General features: G+C 43.4%; 1 protein-coding gene across 5 annotated transcripts in view; it reads right to left on the minus strand.

Moving 5' to 3' along the window:
• The window catches only part of trim44 (tripartite motif containing 44), a 68,500-nt gene that overhangs the window by 26,413 nt on the left and 20,115 nt on the right, over window positions 1-21,972 (minus strand). For 4 of the 5 annotated variants that reach the window (XM_021600572.2, XM_021600563.2, XM_021600601.2 and 1 more), the window contains 2 exons: window positions 6,123-6,407; window positions 852-877 (listed from right to left, as the gene is read on the minus strand). In XM_021600572.2, coding sequence (XP_021456247.1) covers window positions 852-877; window positions 6,123-6,407 — 311 coding nt within the window. The remainder of the gene's footprint in view (window positions 1-851; window positions 878-6,122; window positions 6,408-21,972) is intronic. The other variant, XM_021600592.2, reaches the window with a different exon arrangement.

Raw genomic sequence — 21,972 nt, forward strand, 5'->3', positions numbered from 1 at the left:
ACTACAACACAGACCGTGCTGCCGAAGCACGGTCGATCCACCTGAAGGCTTGAGTTGACCCCAATAATCAGACTACAGCTTGACCACACACTAGTGGACAGTGTGTCTCTCCAGCATCCAGCCCGGCTCGGCCCAGTGTCCAATGAAGCGGACAGGGGCAGGTCATTCTGTGTTGCCGTGTGATTAAAGAGGGCAAGTCGTCACCTTTCCAAGCATTTAATTCCAGCGGGGACAGAGATTAGAGCAGCTAATTGCCTGGCTGGGCCACGGACGTGACACACATACAGTACTAAAGGTGAGGAGGAGGAAAGGAGGGGGGGACACTGTGCAAGGGCTGAAGAGAGAAGTGTGTGTGTGTGTGTGTGTGTGTGTGTGTTTTTAGTTTTACTATCCTTGTGGGGACCAGAAGTCCTCACAACGATTGTAAAACAAGGAAAGTGGGGACATTTTGGCTATTGCCTTATTCCTTGTGGGGACCGGCGAAATGTCCTCACTTTCTTTGTTTTATCATCCTTGTGAGGAATTCTGGTCCTCACAAAGACAGTAAACGCAACGTCCGTTAGGTTTAGGTTTGCAATTTTGAGTTAAGGTTAGGAGTTAAGGTTAGGGAAAATAGGGATTTTGAATGGGAATCAATTGTTTGGTCCCCACAAGGATAGTAAAACAAGTGTGTGTGTGTGTGTGTGTGAGTTTACTGTACGTGCGAGTGTGAGCATGGATGTGTGTCACATACTGATCCCCTCTCCCTGTAAGCCCACTGTAAAACCACCTGAGTGTGGGGATTTAAAAGGGTATTTTTCTCCCAGTTCTGCCAGATGCTATAAAAAGAGGTTGTTATGAATCAGTCTTACCTTGGCCTGGCCTCAATGTCGCGCTGCTGAAAAAGACAAGAGAAACAGCAGTTTAAATACAGGAGACTATAACACAGAACTGTGGTTGACACTGACACAATCAAACATCTACACAGATGGCAAGACCTCACACAGCTGGCATCACATATCAAAAGCTATTCTCAAAGATATCGGTGTGTTACATGAGAGGAGAGTAAATGAGCCCAGTGGTGGATCAGTTCTCTGACAGTAGACACTGTTCACACTTTAATTAGCAGCCACCTCAGTCACCATCTATAGCCAGCCGCCAGCTATAGAGGAGAACCGCAGAGACTAACAAGACAGTACTATACTGTAGCTTCCCCTGGAGGGCCCTGCTAACTCCATCTCTCGGCTCCGTTTCATTAAAACAAATGAAATCAAATGTTGTTATTTGTCACATGCGCCAAATAAAACAGGTGTAGACCTTACAGTGAAATGCATACTTACAAGACCTTAACCAACAATGTTTTAAGAAAATACCTAAAAAAAGAAATAAAAGTAAAAAATAATTAAAGAGCAGCAGTAAAATAACAACAGCGAGGATATATACAGGGGGTACCGGTAGAGTCAATATGCGGGGGCACCGGTTAGTCGAGGTAATTGAAGTAATATGTAATGTAGGTAGAGTGACTATGCATATATAATAACAGAGTGTAGCAGCAGCGTAGAAGAGGGAGGGGCAATGCAAATAATATGGGTAGACATTTGATTAGATGTTCAAGAGTCTTATGACTTCGGGGAAGAAGCTGCTCAGAAGCCTCTTGGACCTAGAGTTGGAGCTCCGGTACCGCTTGCCATGCGGTAGCAGAGAGAACAGTCTATGTCTATGACTAGGGTGGCTGGAGTCTGACAATTTTTAGGGCCTTTCTCTGACACCGCCTGATAAAGAGGTCCTGGATGGCAGGAAGCTTGGCCCCAGTGATGTACTGGGCCGTACGCACTACCCTCTGTAGTGCCTTGCAGTCGGAGGCCGAGCAGTTGCCATACCAGGCAGTGATGCAAACCGTCAGGATGCTCTTGATGATACAGCTGTCGAACCTTTTGAGGATCTGAGGACTCATGCCAAATATTTTCAGTCTCTTGAGGGGGAATAGGTTTTGTCGTGCCCTCTTCACGACTGTCTTGGTGTCCTTGGACCATGTTAGCTTGTTGGTGATGTGGACGCCAAGGAACTTGAAGCTCTCAACCTGCTCCACTACAGCCCCGTCGATGAGAATGGGGGCTTGCTCGGCCCTCCTTTTCCTGTAGTCCACAATCAAGACACAATGAACAGAACTACCCTCCTTCTTCCCACTTAGTTAAAAGTGGACTATTTGATATTAAAATATAAGTTGAATAGGTGCAGAATTAAAATCAATTGTAAAAATAAGAACATATTGTGAGGCTGGGTGGGCCAGATGGGTGGGGTCTAGTTTACTATAGTAACCCAGGTCTGATTGAGACTGGTGAAATGTCAAATGAGTGATATCTACAGTGATGGCATTAATTTCTCTCTCTATGGCTGCGTTTAGACTGGCAGCCAAATTCCCTTGCTTTTACATCTGCATTGCCTTGGCGTTTTAGGCTGTGTTTCTGTATAAGCACTTTGTGACCTCAGCTGATGTAAAAAGGGCTTTATAAATACATTTGATTGAAATCTGATTTTTTCACTTTTGACCAATCAGGTCAGCTCTGATGTGAAAAGATCTGACATGATTGGTCTGGTTTAGGAGCAGGTCAGGTTGAGGCCTGGGTCAACATGGTCAGCACACTGGGCATCTAATGACAAGCTAATGGCTGATTGGACCCTGTCCGAGGCCAGTTTGAGGCCAGGAGGCTTTACACATGATTGTACCCACTGCTTCTACTCTCTATTGTCAAACACTCACTTGCTCACACACAGGCATGCATGTACAAATGAGGAAACTACTGTAACTTGCTCAAACAAACAGCCACACTAATTCTAGTATGCACACTAACACAGATTCATATGGGTGCAAACACATCTCACACAATTCAATGGAACGTGTTAGTCTGTGTATTGGTGCACTGCGGCATGTGAGAGGGTCAGTGTGCATGATTGTCTATCTGTATGGGTATCATTCCAGTCTGTGCACTTTGCTGTGTGTGTGTTTATGCTCTGCGGTGTGTATTTGTCTGTATGCTTAGCTGTGTGTGTTCTGCAGTGTGTGTGTGTGTGTGTGTGTGTGTGTGTGTGTGTGTGTGTGTGTATTCTCTGACTATGTGTGTGGTTGTGTGCATGTGCTATGTGAGACTTTGTGTGTGTGTTCTGTCAGACAGGCTGAGGGATGATTTCCTCCGGGGTGACAGATCAGTGCTCAGTAATCATGGTGGGTGGTGTTTGGAGGGTAAACACAGCGGGCGTACGTCTGTAGAGCTACTTGCCTACCTACCTACCTACCGCCCGCCAGCCCGCCCCGCTCTCTATTGATTTAATGACAGATCTGTAGATTACACTGCAAAACAGGAGCCCATTCATTCTGTAATAAATGTACACAGCAACTGCCATAACAGCTGGCCCATTCTTTATCAGCTTTACCTCTATTTAGGCTAACTGCCTAGCGAGCATTAACACAAACACACACGCACAAGCATCATTCTCCATTTATGCACTGGACTTCTCAAACTAGTATGTATCTTATAGGATAAATTATGGGATTATGTTAATGTTTTTGCCTAAAATTGCAAAACTATCAGATAATTTGGGTAATTAACAAGTCATGTATGACAATCTATGGTAACTTTGGTAATTTACACTTGAATAACATTTAAAAAATTTAGTTTTTCTAAATTGTGTCCATATTTCCCATGAGTTTCTGGAGGATAGACCATATGGTTCAATAGAAAATAGCCTAATTTATGAAAAAAAGCATCTAATCAACAATGGAATTATTTTGAATTAACTCTGCAACTCTTCCAACTATTGACCTTTTTCAAAACTGCCACCAGTTTGGCGACAAAACATTTTCAACAAAGACATATTGACATAGTACAATTCATGCTGAAGCCCTCATATTAAACACCAGTGGCATTCACTAAGTTGATGGTATATATTTAGGATAATGTTTTACAGCTTTGTCATTCAATTTTTTGTTTAAAAACCATGTGATATATTTTACATGTGAAAAGGCAAAACAGAGGGCCAGAGAAAATGACAGACACCTGTGATAATCCGAAGTACCCAAAAGGGAAACTAGATGTCTTGTGATAGATTACCTAAAATCCTTCGAACATTTCCAGTAATATTCACTACGTTTGCCTGATCTAAAGCAAGCGGACTCATCTCAATTATGAGAAGTATGCTTTAGAGAGGGGTTTGAGGAAGGATAATTATCAGGATGATATTATTCCATCCTAAATTATTTCCATAGTCTTATTCTTTCAGATGTGGTTTGTGGTTGCTGGTCTGTTGGTATTCATACAGTGCATTTCTGTTGCTTTCCTCTCTCAGATCTTTTGGCATCTTTTCCATCTTGTAAGTAGATACTGGGGCCACTACATCAGAGAATACAGACGGCAAGAACTGAAACGAGCTCGAGAATGTGATTAGATTGTGTGTATAAATTGGTATTAGGGTCTTCTCTCTAACTCGTTCCCTATCTTGTATCTCTTGCACACACACAAATGTTTATATTTGTACCTCATCATACACACACATATATCCCTAAGGCATCTCAAACACTGTACATGTCTCTCTCTCTCTCTCTCTCTCACTCCTATAGACATCTCTAAGTCACAGCGGGGCATTACTCAGAGCAGAAATTACTTACAGGAGAGAACAAACAGGGCAACCATCACCATTCAATTAGGCCCTTAATGAACTCGGACCACCACGAGCTGATCATTTCACACAGGAAAGCAATCTGCAGGCTGGCCATAGACTGCCAGCCACCCTGACTGGCTCATGCCTGAGAGGCTCCACCAGGGAAGACAATAGTCCAGTCTCCAACAGTTAAACTATAGCAGTTGAGTAATGGGCCAGGAGGATCTTTTAATTTACCCCTGTAGAAATAAGAGCCTTCTTTTAACTAGTATGAGGGAGGGGGAGTGGGTGGGGAGGGGAAGTGTGCATGTGAGTGAGTGAGAATTCATATGTGTATGTGTGTGTAGATGTGTACGTATGTAAATGTCAGTGTGTCACTGTATGAGTGTGCGAATAATGGTGTGGGCGTATGAGAAAGTAACCTTGGCAGGGATTGGTATGTAGAAGAGGAGGTACAGTATTTCCAGCTGGCGTCTCTCTCTCTCTCTCTGTGTGTGTGTGTACCTGACAAGCAGCCAGAGGACATACATAGTTACACTTAAGCCCCCAGCTATGCAGTGCTAAACATGTTTACATCTAAGAAACCACCCTAGTTTTACACTCGCAGCTTCCCAAATAAAAAACCTGGTCTCAGGGCATTTTGTATTATTCTGTGGGTAAATCCGGGACAATCCATTTAGCATCATATGTTACGTTTCATATAGTTTGTATTAATTTGTGGATAACCATCACCCATTTTATATGATATGTTATGAATTACAATTCGTATTACATGTTACGAATTTGCAAATTATATAATATGTTACGAATTTGAAAAACGTATGATATGTTGCAATTCTAGCTAGGTGGCCAACTTTAGCTAGCTGGCTAACGTTAGCGAGGTTAGGGTTAGCTAACATGCTAAGTAGTTGAAAAGTTGCTAATTAGCTAAAATGCTAAAGTTATCAGTGATGAGATTTGAAATCTAAACCTTCGGGTTGCTAAACATTCGCGTTCTACGCCTGCCCATCCACCAAGAACAACCACCCTAATTTCATTTTTGCCTTAAGTAACCATCTGGTCTTATGTAACCATACCAAACATAACATATAATACTAATTTGAGTGAACCGTATTTACATTTACTGTGTTAGCCTGGTCTCATAGACTAAACATGAGTTTAAAAAAAGTGGTGTAAACTGATTTTATCCCTTTGTACTCAGCACCGACCTTATAACTGACCTTATAACTGACCTATATAAATGTTTCATCCTAACCCACCATCATACTAGGATATCTGAAAAGGCACAGCATGTTGAATTACCAATCAACATGCTGTGGCTTTTCAGATATCCTAGTATGATGGTGGGTTAGGATGAAACATTTATATAGGTCAGTTATAAGGTCGGTGCTGCGTTACACACCCAATGATGCACTGATCCAAGATCAGTGCCTACAGTGGTAACATCTACCCTGACAATGGTGGTGTATAAGGGAGAGGTGCCTCACCGCTGGTCTGGGGCATGGTCCTCCCTGGGCTATGGCGGCTACTCCGGCTCCAGGCTGTGCCTCAGCCTGGTCCAGCTGGCCCAGCTGCTGCGTGATACAGGCCATCTCCTCCTGGAGCCGCTCGGTGTGGACGGTGATCTCAGCGATCTTCTCGGCGGCGGCGGCGGTCAGGAAGGCTTCTTTCAGGTCCACTAGGTGGAGGGTCCTCTTCTCCTCCAGACGAACTAGCCGGTGGAGCTCATCAAACTGACTGTTGACATACGCCTCCAACTGCTCTGTAGACATCTAGAGAGGAGAGGAGAGCGAGAGAGCAAGAGAGAAAGCGAGAGAGAGATGGAAGGATGTGAAAGAAGGTGAAGAGATGTGAGGAAGAATAGTAGGATGAAAAGGTGCAACAGTCGCATTGACGGTCTACAGACAGTCGGCCTGAGTCAGTGTTTCCCCTATATCAATTTCTCAAAAAAAGAACAAACACATTTTTTTTAAGTAGTTGAAAAGTTGCTAATTAGCTAAAATGCTAAAGTTATCAGTGTAAACTGATTTTATCCCTTTGTACTCAGCACGAACCTTATAACTCACCTTATAACTGACCTATATAAATGTTTCATCCTAACCCACCATCATACTAGGATATCTGAAAAGGCACAGCATGTTGAATTACCAATCAACATGCTGTGGCTTTTCAGATATCCTAGTAAATATATATTTTTTTGTAAATCGGGATTGTAAAAAAAAATCTGTGTAAACTTAAACAACTAAGACCATCTTCTGTGATGTGGTTCACAGCAGCACTAACAGGTGTGTTGACATGACAACTGCGTTGGGGTTTTGAATGACCCTTGCCCCCCTTTGTTCCATCCTGGCTGAAGATCTAGCTAGCCAGTAACTAGCCAACAACAGACACAGATGAAAAGGGAAAACATAAGTATCTTTACCATAGATGAATATGGTAAACTTTTAATTATATAATACTGGGCCTCCCGGGTGGCGCAGTGGTTAAGGGCGCTGTACTGCAGCGCCAGCTGTGCCATCAGAGTCCCTGGGTTCGCGCCCAGGCTCTGTCGTAACCGGCCGCGACCGGGAGGTCCGTGGGGCGACGCACAATTGGCTTAGCGTCGCCTTGCCTTACTGGGCGCAGTGTGCGCTAACCAGATCCTCTAGATCTGTGTGCGCTAACCAGATCCTCTGGCGCATTGGTGCGGCTGGCTTCCGGGTTGGATGCGCGCTGTGTTAAGAAGCAGTTGGTTGGGTTGTGTATCGGAGGACACATGACTTTCAACCTTCGTCTCTCCCGAGCCCGTACGGGAGTTGTAGCGATGAGACAAGATAGTAGCTACTACAACAATTGGATACCACGAAATTGGGGAGAAAAAGGGGTAAAAATTTTAAAAAATAAAAAAAATAAAAAAAATTATATAATACTGACACCCTACAGTAAAATGTTCCCAACATCTAGCTATTTGAATCACACCACTCCTTCTTTGATGTTGGTTACGGTACTTATTTAAATTAGGGAAGAAAATATCATGGTGTATTAAAATTATGATGTCACGCTATACCATTAATAATCCTGCCTCCTGAATCCAAGTGTTTGATACGGGGGAGACGAGTAATTTTATGATCAAACTTTATCAATGTAAAAGCAACATTCATTATTCATAGGAAATTATCTTTAAAATAGTCAAATGTCTCTGCGGCCAAGAGGAGAGCCACTACAATTTTAGGTCGGAGACTGCATCATTGACTAAGCCCACCACCACACCCACCACCTAAGCCCCATTTTGATCCAGAAAAACACCTGAAGTGGCAAGTTTAAACGTGTATTTGTAGAATATTTTGGGGGGTTTCAATTAGGTAAATGCAGATGGGCAGCCTATTTATTGAATGACGCAATGCTGCATTAGTTGGGATACAGGTTATAAATGCTTTTAAAGGGAAATTATATTTCGGATGGTGTCACCATAATTTAATTTAAATGGATTTTGGTGTAGAATGTCCTTTTAAAAAGTCACCAGAAGTGACCTCAGTTGTTTTACAAATTGATTGGTGTTCACCTGTTGTAAATTCAATTGATTGGACATGATTTGGAAAAGCACACACCTGCCTATTTAAATGTCCCACAGTTGACAGTGAATGTCAGATCAAAAAACAAGCCATGAGATCGAAGGAAGGCACATATCTGGGGATGGGTACCAAAAAATGTCTGCAGCATTGAAGGTCCCAAAGAACACAGTGGCCTCCATCATTCTTAAATGGAAGAAGTTTGGAACCAACAAGACTCTTCCTAGAGCTAGCCGCCAGCCAAACTGCACAATCGGGGGAGAAGGGCCTTGGTTAAGGAATGGACAGATAACCTGATGGTCACAATGACAGAGCTCCAGAGTTCCTCTGTGGAGATGGGAGAACCTTCCAGAAGGACAACCATCTCTGCAGTACTCCACCAATCAGGCCTTTATGGTAGAGTGGCAAGACGAAATCCACTCCTCAGTAGAAGGCACATCACAGCCCACTTGGAGTTTCCCAAAAGGCACCTAAAGGACTCTCAGACCATGAGAAACAAGATTCTCTGGTCTGATGAAACCAAGATTGAAATATTTGGCCTGAATGCCAAGCGGCACGTCTGGGGGAAACCTGGCGCTATCCCTACAGTGAAGCACGATGGTGGGAGCAGCATAATGCTGCGGGGCAGGGACTGGGAGACAAGTCAGGATCGAGGGAAAGATGAACAGAGCTAAGTAGAGAGAGATCCTTGATGAAAATCTGCTCCAGATCACTCAGGACCTCAGAGTGGGGACAACGACCTTAAGCACACAGCCAAGATAACGCAGGAGTGGCTTCGGGACAAGTCTCAATGTACTTGAGTGGCCCAGCCAGAGCCCAGAATTGAACCAGATCAAACATCTCTGGAGAGAACTGAAAATAGCTGTGCAGCGACACTCCCCATCCAACCTGAAAGTATCTGCAGAGAAGAAAGGGGGAAACTCCCCAAATACAGGCGTGCCAAGCTTGTAGCATCATACCCAATAAGAATGAGATACAATAGCCGGACCCCTTCTACTGCCGGTACGGGGCACGGAACCCCGCCGGTCCTTTACGACCGGACTACGACGTGGTCTGCTCGAGGGGGTACTCAACTGGCCCCTACATCATGACGTCCCCTGAATGCCCATCTGCTAGCCGCAGCCCGCTAGCTGTCTAGAGAATATTGGACTGTTAGCTGTATACACCCATCGGACAATTTCTTGGTCCTCTATACCTATTTTGTCAATTGGACTTGGACCCCTCTGCTACTCGGAACCCTACTAATCCATCACGACTGGTTCTATCGACGTCACCGCACACGGAGGCTAAAACAGACTTTTCCTCCATCAAGACGTCCCTCTAAGGCCCCTCTGCTAGCTTGCTAGCCCCGGCCTACTAGCTGTCTGAATCGACGTGTCTCCAGCCAGCCCAACCACTCACTGGACCCCTATGATCACCAGGCTACGCATGCCTCTCCTTAATATCAATATGCCTTGTCCATTACAGTCCTGGTTAGTGATTGTCTTATTTCACTGTAGAGCCTCTAGCCCTGCTCAATATGCCTTAACCAACTAGTTTCACCTCCCACATATGCGGTGACATCACCTGGTTTAAACGTCTCTAGAGACAATATCTCTCTCATCATTACTCAATGCCTCGGTTTACCTTCAATGTACTCACATCCTACCATACCTCTGTCTGTACATTATGCCTTGAATCTATTCTATCGCGCCCAGAAACATGCTCCTTTTAATCTCTGTTCCGAACGCACTAGGTGACCAGTTCTGATAGCTTTTAGCCGTACCCTTATCCCACTCCTCCTCTGTTCCTCTGGTGATGTAGAGGTTAATCCAGGCCCTGCAGTGCCTAGCTCCACTCCTACTCCCCAGGTGCTCTCATTTGTTGACTTCTGTAAGCGTAAAAGTCTTGGTTTCATGCATGTTAACATTAGAAGCCTCCTCCCCGAGTTTGTTTTATTCACTGCTTTAGCACACTCTGCCAACCTGGATGTCCTAGCCATGTCTGAATCCTGGCTTAGGAAGACCACCAAAACCCCTGAAAATTCCATACCTAACTATAACATGTTTCGACAAGATAGAACTGCCAAAGGGGGCAGTGTTGAAATCTACTGCAGAGATAGTCTGAAGAGTTCCGTCTTACTATCCAGGTCTGTGTCCAAACAATTCGAGCTTCTACTTTAAAAAATGTACCTTTCCAGAAACAAGTCTCTCACCATTGCCACTTGCTATAGACCACCCTCTGCCCCCAGTTGTGCCCTGGACACCATATGTCAATTGATTGCCCCCCATCTATCTTCAGAGCTTGTGATGCTAGGTGACCTAAACTGAGACATGCTGAACACCCCGGCCATTCAACAATCTAAGCTTGATGCCCTCAATCTCACACAAATGATCAATGAACCCACCAGGTACAAGCCCAAATCCGTTAACACGGGCACCCTCATTGATATCATCCTAACCAACTTGCCCTCCAAATACACCTCTGCTGTTTTCAACCAAGATATCAGCAATCACTGCCTCATTGCCTGCATCTGTAATGGGTCTGCGGTCAAACGACCAACCCTCATCATTGTCAAACGCTCCCTAAAACACTTCAGCGAGCAGGCCTTTCTAAATCGACCTGGCCCGGGTATCCTGGAAGGATATTGACCTCATGCCGACAGTAGAGGATGCCTGGTTATTCTTTAAAAGTGCCTTCCTCTCCATCTTAAATAAGTATGCCCAATTCAATGTTTTTTAACCATGAACCAATATAACCCTTGGTTCTCTCCCAACCTGACTGCCCTTGACCAGCACAAAAACATCCTGTGGCGTTCTGCATTAGCATCGAATAGCCCCCGTGATATGCAACTTTTCAGGGAAGATAGGAACAAATATACACAGGCAGTTAGGAGGCTATATTCTTCAAGCAGAAATTTGCATCCTGTAGCACAAACTCAATAAAGTTCTGGGACAATGTAAAGTCCATGGAGAATAAGAGCACCTCAAGAGCTGCCCAATGCACTGAGGCTAGGAAGGGATGACAGTGTTTCCCCGATCAACAGACCTCCACAGCAACTCGCCCAAGCCTTCCCCATTTCTCCTTCACCCAAATCCAGATAGCTGATGTTCTGAAAGAGCTGCAAAATCTGGAACCCTACAAACAGACGGGCAAGACATCTCTTTCTAAAATTATCTGCCAAAATTGTTGCAACCCCTATTACTAGCCTGTTCAAACTCTCTTTAGTATCGTCTGAGATACCCATAGATAGGAAAGCTGCCGCGGTCATCCCCCTCTTCAAAGGGGGAGACACTCTAGACCCAAACTGTTGTAGACCTATATCTATCCTGCCCTGCCTTTCTAAGGTCTTCGAAAGCCAAGTTAACAAACAGATCACCGACCATTTCGAATCCCACCGTACCTTCTTCGCTTTGGAATCTGGTTTCAGAGCTGGTCATGGGTGCACCTCAGCCACGCTCAAGGTCCTAAACGATATCATAACCGCCATTGATAAGAGACATTACTGTGCAGCCGTATTCAACAACCTGGCCAAGGCTTTCGACTCTCTCAATCACCACATTCTTATCGGCAGACTCAACAGCCTTGGTTTCTCAAATGATTGCCTCGCCTGGTTCACCAACTACTTCTCAGATAATAGTTCAGTGTGTCAAATCGGAGGACCTGTTGTCCAGACCTCTGGCAGTCTCTATGGGGGTGCCACAGTGTTAAATTCTCAGGCCGATTCTCTTCTCTGTATAAAACAAAAATGATGTCGCTCTTGTTGCTGGTGATTCTCTGATCCACCTCCACGCAGACGACACCATTCTGTATACCTCTGGTCCTCCTTTGGACACTGTGTTAACTAACCTCCAGAAGAGCTTCAATTCCATACAACTATCCTTCCGTGGCATCCAACTGCTCTTAAGTGCAAGTAAAACTAAATGCATGTTCTTCAACCAATCGCTGCCCGCCAGTCCAGCATCACTACTCTGGATGGTTCTGACTTAGAATATGTGGACAACTACAAATACCTAGGAGTCTGGTTAGCCTGTAAACTCTCCTTCCAGACTCACATTAAGCATCTCCTTTCCAAAATTAAATCTAGAATCAGCTTCCTATTTCGGAACAAAGCATCCTTCACTCATGCTGCCAAACATACCCTCGTACAACTGACCATCCTACCGATCCTCGGCTTCGGCAATGTCATTTACAAAATAGCCTCCAACACTCTACTCAACAAATTGGATGCAGTCTATCACAGTGCCATACGTTTTATCAACAAAGCCACCACTGCGACCTGTACGCTCTCGTTGGCTGTCCCTCGCTTCGTAGTCATCGCCAAACCCACTGGCTCTAGGTCATTTACAAGTCCCTGCTAGATAAGCCCCGCCTTATCTCAGCTCACTGGTCACCATAGCGGCACCCACCCATAGCACGCGTTCCAGCAGGTATATCTCACTGGTCACCCCCAAAGCCAATTCTTCATTTGGCCGCCTTTCCTTCCAGTTCTCTCCTGCCAATGACTGGAATGAACTTCAAAAATCACTGAAGCTGGAGACTCATATCACCCTCACTAGCTTTAAGCACCAGCTGTCAGAGCAGCTCACAGATCATTGCACCTGTACATAGCCCATCCAACGACCTCACCCCCATACTGTATTTATGTATTTATCTTGCTCCGTTGCATCCCAGTATCTCTACTTGTACATTTATCTTCTGAACATCTATCATTCCAGTGTTTAATTGCTATATTGTAATTACTTTGCCATGCTATGTATTGCCTTAACTCCCTTATCCTACCTCATTTGCACATGCTGTATATAGACTTCTTCTACTGTATGTTTGTTAGCCTACCTGGTTAAATAAAGGTGAAATAAAAATAAATACAATTTTTAAAAGAATCAAGGCTGTAATCGCTGCCAAAAGTGCTTCAACAAAGTACTGAGTAAAGGGTCTGATTTTTTTAATCTACAGTTGAAGTTGGAAGTTTATTTTCACTTAGGTTGGAGTCATTAAAAATCATTTTTCAACCACTCCACAAATTTCTTGTTAACAAACTATAGTTTTCGCAAGTCGGTTAGGACATCTACTTTGTGCATGACACAAGTAAGTTTATCCAACAACTGTTTACAGACAGATTATTTCACTTATAATTCACTGTATCACAATTCCAGTGGGTCAGAATTTAACATACGCTAAGTTGACTGTGCCTTTAATAAACAGCTCGGAAAATTCCAGAAAATTATGTCATGGCTTTAGAAGCTTCTGATGCTGAGGCTAATTGACATAATTTGAGTGAATTGGAGATATGGATGTATTTCAAGGCCTACCTTCAAACTCAGTGCCTCTTTGTTCGACATCATGGAAAAATCTAAAGCAATTAGTCAAGACCTCAGGATAAAAGGTGTAGACCTCCACAAGTCATTCATCCTTGGGAGCAATTTCCAAACGCCTGAAGGTACCACATTCATCTGTACAAACAATGGTAAGTATAAACACCATGGGACCACGCAGCCGTCATACCGCTCAGGAAGGAGACGCATCCTGTCTCCTAGAGATGAACGTACTTTGCTGCGAAAAGTGCAAAAAAAATACATTATTTTTTTAATTTTACCTTTATTTAACTAGGCAAGTCAGTTAAGAACAAATTCTTATTTTCAATGACAGCCTAGGAACAGTGGGTTAACTGCCTGTTCAGGGGCAGAACGACAGATTTGTACCTTGTCAGCTGGGGGATTTGAACTTGCAACTTTTTTGGACTACTAGTCCAACGCTCTAACCACTACGCTACCCTGCCGCCCCCCCAAAAAATAAAATCAATCCCAGAACAGCAGCAAAGGACCTTGTGAAGATGCTGGAGGAAACAGGTACAAAATAATCTATATCCACAGTAAAATGAGTACTATATCAATATAACCTGAAAGGCCGCTCAGCAAGGAAGAAGTCACTGCTCGAAAACCGCCATAAAAAAGCCAGACTACGGTTTGCAACTGCACATGGGGACAAAGATCATACTTTTTGGAGGAGTGTCCTCTGGTAGAATGAAACAAAAATAGAACTGTTTGGCCATGATGGCCATTGTTATGTTTGGAGGAAAAAGGGGGAGGCTTGAAAGCCGGAGAACACCATCCTAACTGTGAAGCTCGGGGGTGGCAGCATCATGTTGTGGGGGTGCTTTGCTGCAGGAGGGACTGGGGTACTTCACAAAATAGATGGTTCATGAGGAAGGGAAATTATGTGGACATTTTGGAGCAACATCTCAAGACATCAGTCAGGAAGTTAAAGCCTGGTCGCAAATGGGTCTTCCAAATGGACAATGACCCCAAGCATACTTCCAAAGTTGTGGCAAAATGGCTTAAGGGCAATAAAGTCAAGGTATTGGAGTGGCCATCACAAATCCCTGACCTCAATCCCATAGAAAATGTGTAGGCAGATCTGAAAAAACATGTGCGAGCAAGAAGGCCTACAAACCTGACACAGTTACACCAGCTCTGTCAGGAGGAATGGGCCAAAATTCACCCAACTTACTGTGGGAAGCTTGTGGAAGGCTACCCGAAACATTTGACCCAAGTTAAACAATTTAAAGGCAATGCTAACAAATACTAATTGAGTGCATGTAATCTCCTGACCCACCGGGAATGTGATGAAAGATATTAAAGCTGAAATAAACCATTCTCTCTACTATTATTCTGACATTTCACATTCTTAAAATGAAGTGGAGATCCTAACTGACCTATGACAGGGATTTTTACTAGGACTAAATGTCAGGAATTTCAATGTATTTGGCTAAGGTGTATGTAAACTTCCGACTAACAGATTAGATAGATAGACATTTTCTGTTGATTAAAACAACATGAAATTTAACATAAATACAGTGTGGACATTGTTAATGTTGTAAATGACTAGTGTAGCTGGAAACAACTTATTTTTAATGGAATATCTACGTAGGCGTACAGAGGCCCATTATCAAGAACCATCACTCCAGTCTTCCAATGGCACAATGTGTTAGCTAATCCAAGTTGATCATTTTAAAAGGCTAATTGATCATTAGAAAACCCTTTTGCAATTATTTTAGCACAGCTGAAAACTGTTGATCTGATTAAAGAAGCAAAAAAACTGGCCTTTACTCTTGTTGAGTATCTGGAGCATCAGCATTTGTGGGTTTGATTACGGGCTCAAAATGGCCAGAAACAAATAACTTTCTTCTGAAACCCGTCAGTCTATTCTTGTTCTGAGAAATGAAGGCTGTTTCATGTGATTGCCAAGAAACTGAAGCTCTCGTACAATGCTGTGTACTAGTCCCTTTACAGAACAGCTCAAACTGGCTCTAACCAGAATAGAAAGAGGAGTGGGAGGCCCCGGTGCACAACTGAGCAAGAGGACAAGTGTCTAGTTTGAGAAACAGATGCCTCATAAGTCCTCAAGCTTCATTAAATAGTACCCGCAAAACACCCGTCTCAAAGTCAACAGTGAAGAGGCAGAGTTCCTCTGTCCAGTGTCTGTGTTATTTTGCCCATCTTAATCTTTTCATTTTATTGGCCAGTCTGAGATATATTTTTTCTTTGTTATATTTTGTCTTTTTCTTTGCAACTCTGTGTAGAAGACCAACTTCCCGGAGTCGCCTCTTCACTGTTGACGTCGAGACCGGTGTTTTGCAGGTACTATTTAATGAAGCTGTCTTTTTAGAATAAGGCTGCAATGTAACAAAATGTGGAAAAAGTCATGGTGTCTGAATACTTTCCGAATGCACTGTAGACATAAAACTGTGAACAGTGACCAAGACGGGGAGAGCGAGTGCATAAATGTAGAAGTAAAAAATACATGAGGAGACTATAAAAGAATAGAGGATGATGAGGTAAAAGAATAGCACCAGACGGTAGCAGAGAGGGAGAGGTATAGCGAGAGATCGACACACAAATAGCAAAATAAATCAGGACCATGAAAGAAAGTGAAAAAAAGAAAGAGTGAAAAAGGGATGGGTGAGTAACTGCCAGGCCTCAACCTCCGCTTGCTTTTTAACAGTCTCTCTATATTTCTTTCTTTCTTTCTCTCTGTCTCTCTCTGAGTGGTGCATCTCCTCCCCAGGCTCTCCTCCACGGTGCCAGGCTGTAGATAGAGACCTCAGAGCCCATCTGCACCGCCGCCATGCCATCTGTTTGGCTTTCAGGGCAATTGAACTCCAAACTGAGATTGCATTTTAATCAATTTCCCAGCTCCCCAGGCTTCTGGGCTCTCTTTAGCTACGACTCATTAGAATACGACACCTTCACTAGCAGGCCCCTCGCTGGGACGCCTCCAACGCAACATGCCAACATAGACGGTGATGCATTGAGGAGTTCCAGCCAGCCCCCTACCAAGGTCTCCTGGCACCCCCTCTGCCCCTGAATGCCCTCATGTCACCTTACCTGTCCTCAACATCTCTCACATTGCCTCCTATCTTTACCTCCTTTCCCTCATCCCTCCCCCTAACTGCTCCTGTGGAGCAGTCTCACAGAAGTTAGCATAGCTGAGGCCATTGGATGAGGCCATTGGAGACCAAAGTCTTGTCAGTAGCTGCCATTTCTGCACAAGCAATCAGATTCTCCAAATTACCCCCCAACTCAATAGAGAGATTTAAAACATTTAATTAACTTTTTTTGTATGGGGGGATAGAAACATGCCCATCACTCATTCAGATTCCAGGAAAATCGAATCACAGCAAATTAGTAGGCATGGAGTCACTGTACCGAATCTAAAAGTCGTTTTTTCAGTCCCAGCTATCCCATTAGCTTTAACACAGATCAAATTGAGAAATAAGATCATCCATTGAAGAATTAAAAGGGAAGGACATTTCAGTCAGCATAGCTTGCAGCAAGGTTCTTAGGTCATGTCCCTAATGCAAAAACATGTCATCAATCTGGCACAGTTGACACATTCTCTCACCACCTATCCCATCCTCCAGGCCCTCGATTGAGCCCCCTGCCCTTTCCTGCTGGGTCCCCACGACCCCTGCACCAGATGGGGGACATGCTCCTAGCACTGCCCCCCTGTTTGTGGAGCATGGCCCTCTGCCCTTGGACCTCTCTCCCTGGATGGAGCTAAGCATCTGCCCTGATAGTGAGAGGGGAGTCAGCCATCCATGCTAATCTTCATTTACACTGGAGCAGACCGAGGCCTTCAACTGGAGACACCAGAGAGAGCGGGTACAGGACTTGATGATGAGAAAGAGCGAGAGAAACAAAGAGAGAGAGAGGCAGGGAGAGAGAGGACACACTGGCAAGGCCATGAGCATTAGGCCACTGTGCCTCCGAGGCTACACAAAGACAGAGAACGACTGCTAGGAATCAAAATGTTACAGAGGAGAGTAGTGGGTTTGACTAAATATAGTAAACTTCTTAGACATAGGCCATGAGAGAGAGAAATAGTGCTGTGCACATGACTTCAGAAGTCTAGACACTCCAATGAAATTAACATCAGACAGTGGCTCCTTTGGGATTAAAGATTCAGAAGGTGCTACCAATTAGTACAGATAGAGAATGCTAACATTGAGCCAACACTCTTTGGACCAGCAAAACATCACATTCTCATAGCTGACAGCTAAAGCCTGTACGTGTTTACAATTGTATTTGACCATCACTTGAACTCGTAGTCATGCATACATTAGAAATCAAATCAAAGTTTACGTGTCACGTGTACCGAATACAACAGGTGTAGGTAAACCTTACAGTGAAATGCTTCCTTACAGGCTCCAATCAATAGTGCAAAAAAGGTATTAGGTGAACAATAGGTAGGTAAAGAAATAAAACAACAGTAAAAAGACAGGCTATATACAGTAGCGAGGCTACATACAGACACTGGTTAGTCTGGCTGATTGAGGTAGTATGAACATGTAGATATGGTTAAAGTGACTATGCATATATGATGAACAGAGAGTAGCAGTAGAGTAAAAGAGGGGTTGGCGGGTGGCAGGACAATGCAGATAGCCCGGTTTGCCAATGTGCGGGAGCACTGGTTGGTCGGCCCAATTGAGGTAGTATGTACATTAATGTATAGTTAAAGTGGCTCTGCTTATATGATAAACAGAGAGTAGCAGCAGCGTAAAAGAGGGGTTGGGGGGCACACACAATGCAAATAGTCCGGGTAGCCATTTGATTACCTGTTCAGGAGTCTTTTTGGCTTGGGGGTAAAAACTGTTGAGAAGCCTTTTTGTCCGAGACTTGGCACTCCGGTACTGCTTGTCATGCGGTAGTAGAGAGAACAGTCTATGACTGGGGAGGCTGGGGTCTTTGACAATTTTTAGGGCCATCCTCTGATGCCGCCTGGTGTAGAAGGTCCTGGATGGCAGGCAGCTTAGCCCCAGTGATGTACTGGGCCGTATGCACTACCCTTTGTAGTGCCTTGCAGTCAGAGGCCAAGCAATTGCCGTACCAGGCACCAAATGAGGGGGAAATAGGCTTTGTCGTGCCCTCGGACCATTCTAGTTTATTGTTGATGTAGACACCAAGGAACTTGAAGCTCTCAACCTGCTCCACTACAGCCCCGTCGATGAGAATGGGGGGGTGCTCGGTCCTCCTTTTCCTGTAGTCCACAATCATCTCCTTAGTCTTGGTTACGTTGAAATATTTAGCATCAGCGTTTCCCCTATATTCATTCCTCCCCTGCTGCAACAAATATGTGACTCGATTCAGAAAACTAGGCATATGTCGCACATCATTACTTCACAGGAGAGCCATTTGAATGTAAACATAAAAAATCTATCAAAATGAGTTTCTTGGCAGAAATGTCTTCTGGAACATGTGAACTTTCATGTGCTGCAATAATAAACTTGTATTCCATCCATAAATACAAATGAAATGGTTAAATTACGAGCCTAGTTTGTTTAGCCACGGACAAAGACAGGAACCTTACCACTAGCCATGATTGGCTGAGATAATGGATGGGCTGGACATGCCGGGAGATGAGCTTGGATTGGTCTGCCATGTAGCATGCTTCTGTCTGTAAAGTGAGCTGTTCAGTATGTGCTGATAGAAAGGACTAACACGCCGTTTTTGAAAAGTATATAATGTTAACCATCGAGAATTACAAAAATGTTGCTACTTTTCCTCAACAACATTGATGCCCTGAATTTAGCAGGCGCTATGGACAGATCAGTTGGAAAAAGTGATGGGCTACTTTCTGCATACGGTGAGTGGGAACTGGAGTGACTTGACAAAACAAGATGTAGCTACAAACAAAACTGAGGTTCCAGTCTGCCGTGAAGCATTCATCCATGTATACAGGTAAGAGACTAGCCACATATTCAGATATACGCTTCTAATTTTATCAGAAAGTTGTTGATCTATGAAGTAAAAGTATTTGAATCAGAAATCCATGCGCATTGCTAGTTAGTCTAATGTTAGCTAGCTAACACTGAACCTAGATTGTTAGCTTTAGCATCCTGCGGATTCGTACTACAGCTATGACAATGCTTGTATTGGTAGTAGTACGAGTTCGGATTATGCCGGTTCATTGTTTAGCTAGCTAGCTACATGTCTAAACAAAAAGACTCCACTTCGGACAGATTATTACATGACTCATCAAATTAGCCAGGTGTATCTGGGGGTGATTACAGCCATCTATTGTACTTCATGAACATGTGTACATGGCTAGACAATAGTGACCCATCCACTTAGCTAAACATGGCTGGGGGGTGGTTATAGAATTTCCTTCATATGGCCCATCAATTTTGTGTGTTGAGTAAGTGTCATCTAATAATTATAAAATATTTCTAAAATATTTTTATCTGGACACTGTTTTTGATATTGCTACTATGCAAGTCACCATTTCAGTGAACCATTTCTACCTTCCGTATCCTTTGCATGTGACAAATAAACATAGATTATATTGTATATACTGTGTGTTTACCACATGGCCTCACATGTGAATCCTTAATGAGATGGGTGGGGCTAAGGCTTAAGAGGGTATGAAAGATGCTGAAAGGGTGTAGACAAAGAAGAACTCTCCAGTAGGTGTAGCAAATTATTCAAGGGCCATTTTCTCAAAAGTGGGGTTACAAGTTTATCAACTTTCAAAGCAGAATTACTTCCCATTGTTCCTCAACTGCAGTGTATGATATACCATTTACTAGCTCGGAGTCATTACTTTTATCCATTGTAAAAAATACTATTTCAAATTTGGCTACATAAGACCGAATCGAGGAGGTTGGTCACATATGTATATATTTTTTAAAGGGATTGTTGTTGGCTCAATGACAGGAAGCCTATGGGAACTGCTAGCATGTAATTGTGCTAACACTAGTAGCAATGCACCCAGGTGCTAACAACTTTAAAAGTGAAAAGCACCACATTAAATGTAGGAGCACCAGAAAATAAGATTTTCTAAATTGACCGAGAAACAGCCTATATTGGGTCAATATGAATTCTACTCACTGGGCACAGACATCAATTCAAGGTCTATTCTGCGTTGGTTCCACATAATTTCATTGAAATTACATGGAAACAACGTTGATTCAACCAGTGGTTTATTATGAAGCACATGTTGTGCCCTATAAACTAATGTGTAACAATGTAAAGACATGAGTTTATTATAAAAGCTAAATTGCTTATACAAATACCTGGAATTGAAAATGCAAAGTCATTTGTGAAATATTAGGTTTCTACATGGTGTAAAAACACTATTTCCCTGCATTATTTTGAAAATTGTACACGTCCCCTAAAAACATAGTGATGATGACATGCAAGAGATCTGTCAATCATTCATTGCCATGTCTATGATCATTGATCTCCTGAAGAAGCTATCCCTTTAACTTTCTTTCTGTGCTCCAAATGTTTGGCTATACTGGTAAATCTACCAGGTTATTAACTAGCTAGCCAATGAGGTAACATGACTGAACAGAGTGTAAACAAATGGTTAGACCATGCGGTCCCTGAGATCCGCTATAGGAAGAAAAAAAATTTTGAGTCGGTAATAATGGGTCAGATCTTTAGACCTGGTTGGGTTAAAAGCAACACTGAGCAAATCATAAATGAAACATTAAGGTCTGTACACTTGTTGTAAAACTTTCTGTGCAGATCATCTCTCTCTATATACTGTAGGTCCGGCTGGTGCTTATCCCCAGTGCCAGGCTCTGCGTACTGTTTTTACAAGGCCTAAAAAGCATTAATGGAACATTAGGACTAAATGGCTTTGAACGGTCTATCCCTCCCTCTGGCAACAACGGCCCTGCTCTAAACACTTTTCCAGAGAGATCCAAAGCCCCATTCTTCTCTCTCTCTAACTCTCACTCTCTGTTATCGGCATTTCTCTGCAAGCAATCACATTCTCCAAATTACCCACTAACTCAACAAAGGAGAAGTACATTTTTTTTAATGTACTTTCTCCCTTTTTCCCTCTAAAATAATGTACAAATGGGGAAAGCAAGAGAGGGAGAGTGAGAGAGAGGGTCAGAGAGAGGGAGAGAAGGAGAGGGTCTGTGACATCGGCTGTGAAAGAACGTCAGCTACAGTGAGCTCCTGTTTAATGATACATACGGTAATTAAATTAAAATGCTGTGAAAAGAGAGAAAGAAGGATAACTGGAGGTAGAGGCAGATAGAGAGGGAAATAGAGAGAGAAATACTTGAAATCAGTCAGAGCCCATTGCCCTTTATGGTTGTGAGGTCTGGGGTCCGCTCACCAACCAAGACTTCACAAAATGGGACAAACACCAAATTGAGACTCTGCACGCAGAATTCTGCAAAAATATCCTCCGTGTACAACGTAGAACACCAAATAATGCATGCAGAGCAGAATTAGGCCGATACCCACTAATTATCAAAATCCAGAAAAGAGCCGTTAAATTCTATAACCAC

This window comes from Oncorhynchus mykiss, chromosome 1, assembly GCF_013265735.2.
Source record: "Oncorhynchus mykiss isolate Arlee chromosome 1, USDA_OmykA_1.1, whole genome shotgun sequence".
NCBI classification, from domain to species: domain Eukaryota; kingdom Metazoa; phylum Chordata; class Actinopteri; order Salmoniformes; family Salmonidae; genus Oncorhynchus; species Oncorhynchus mykiss.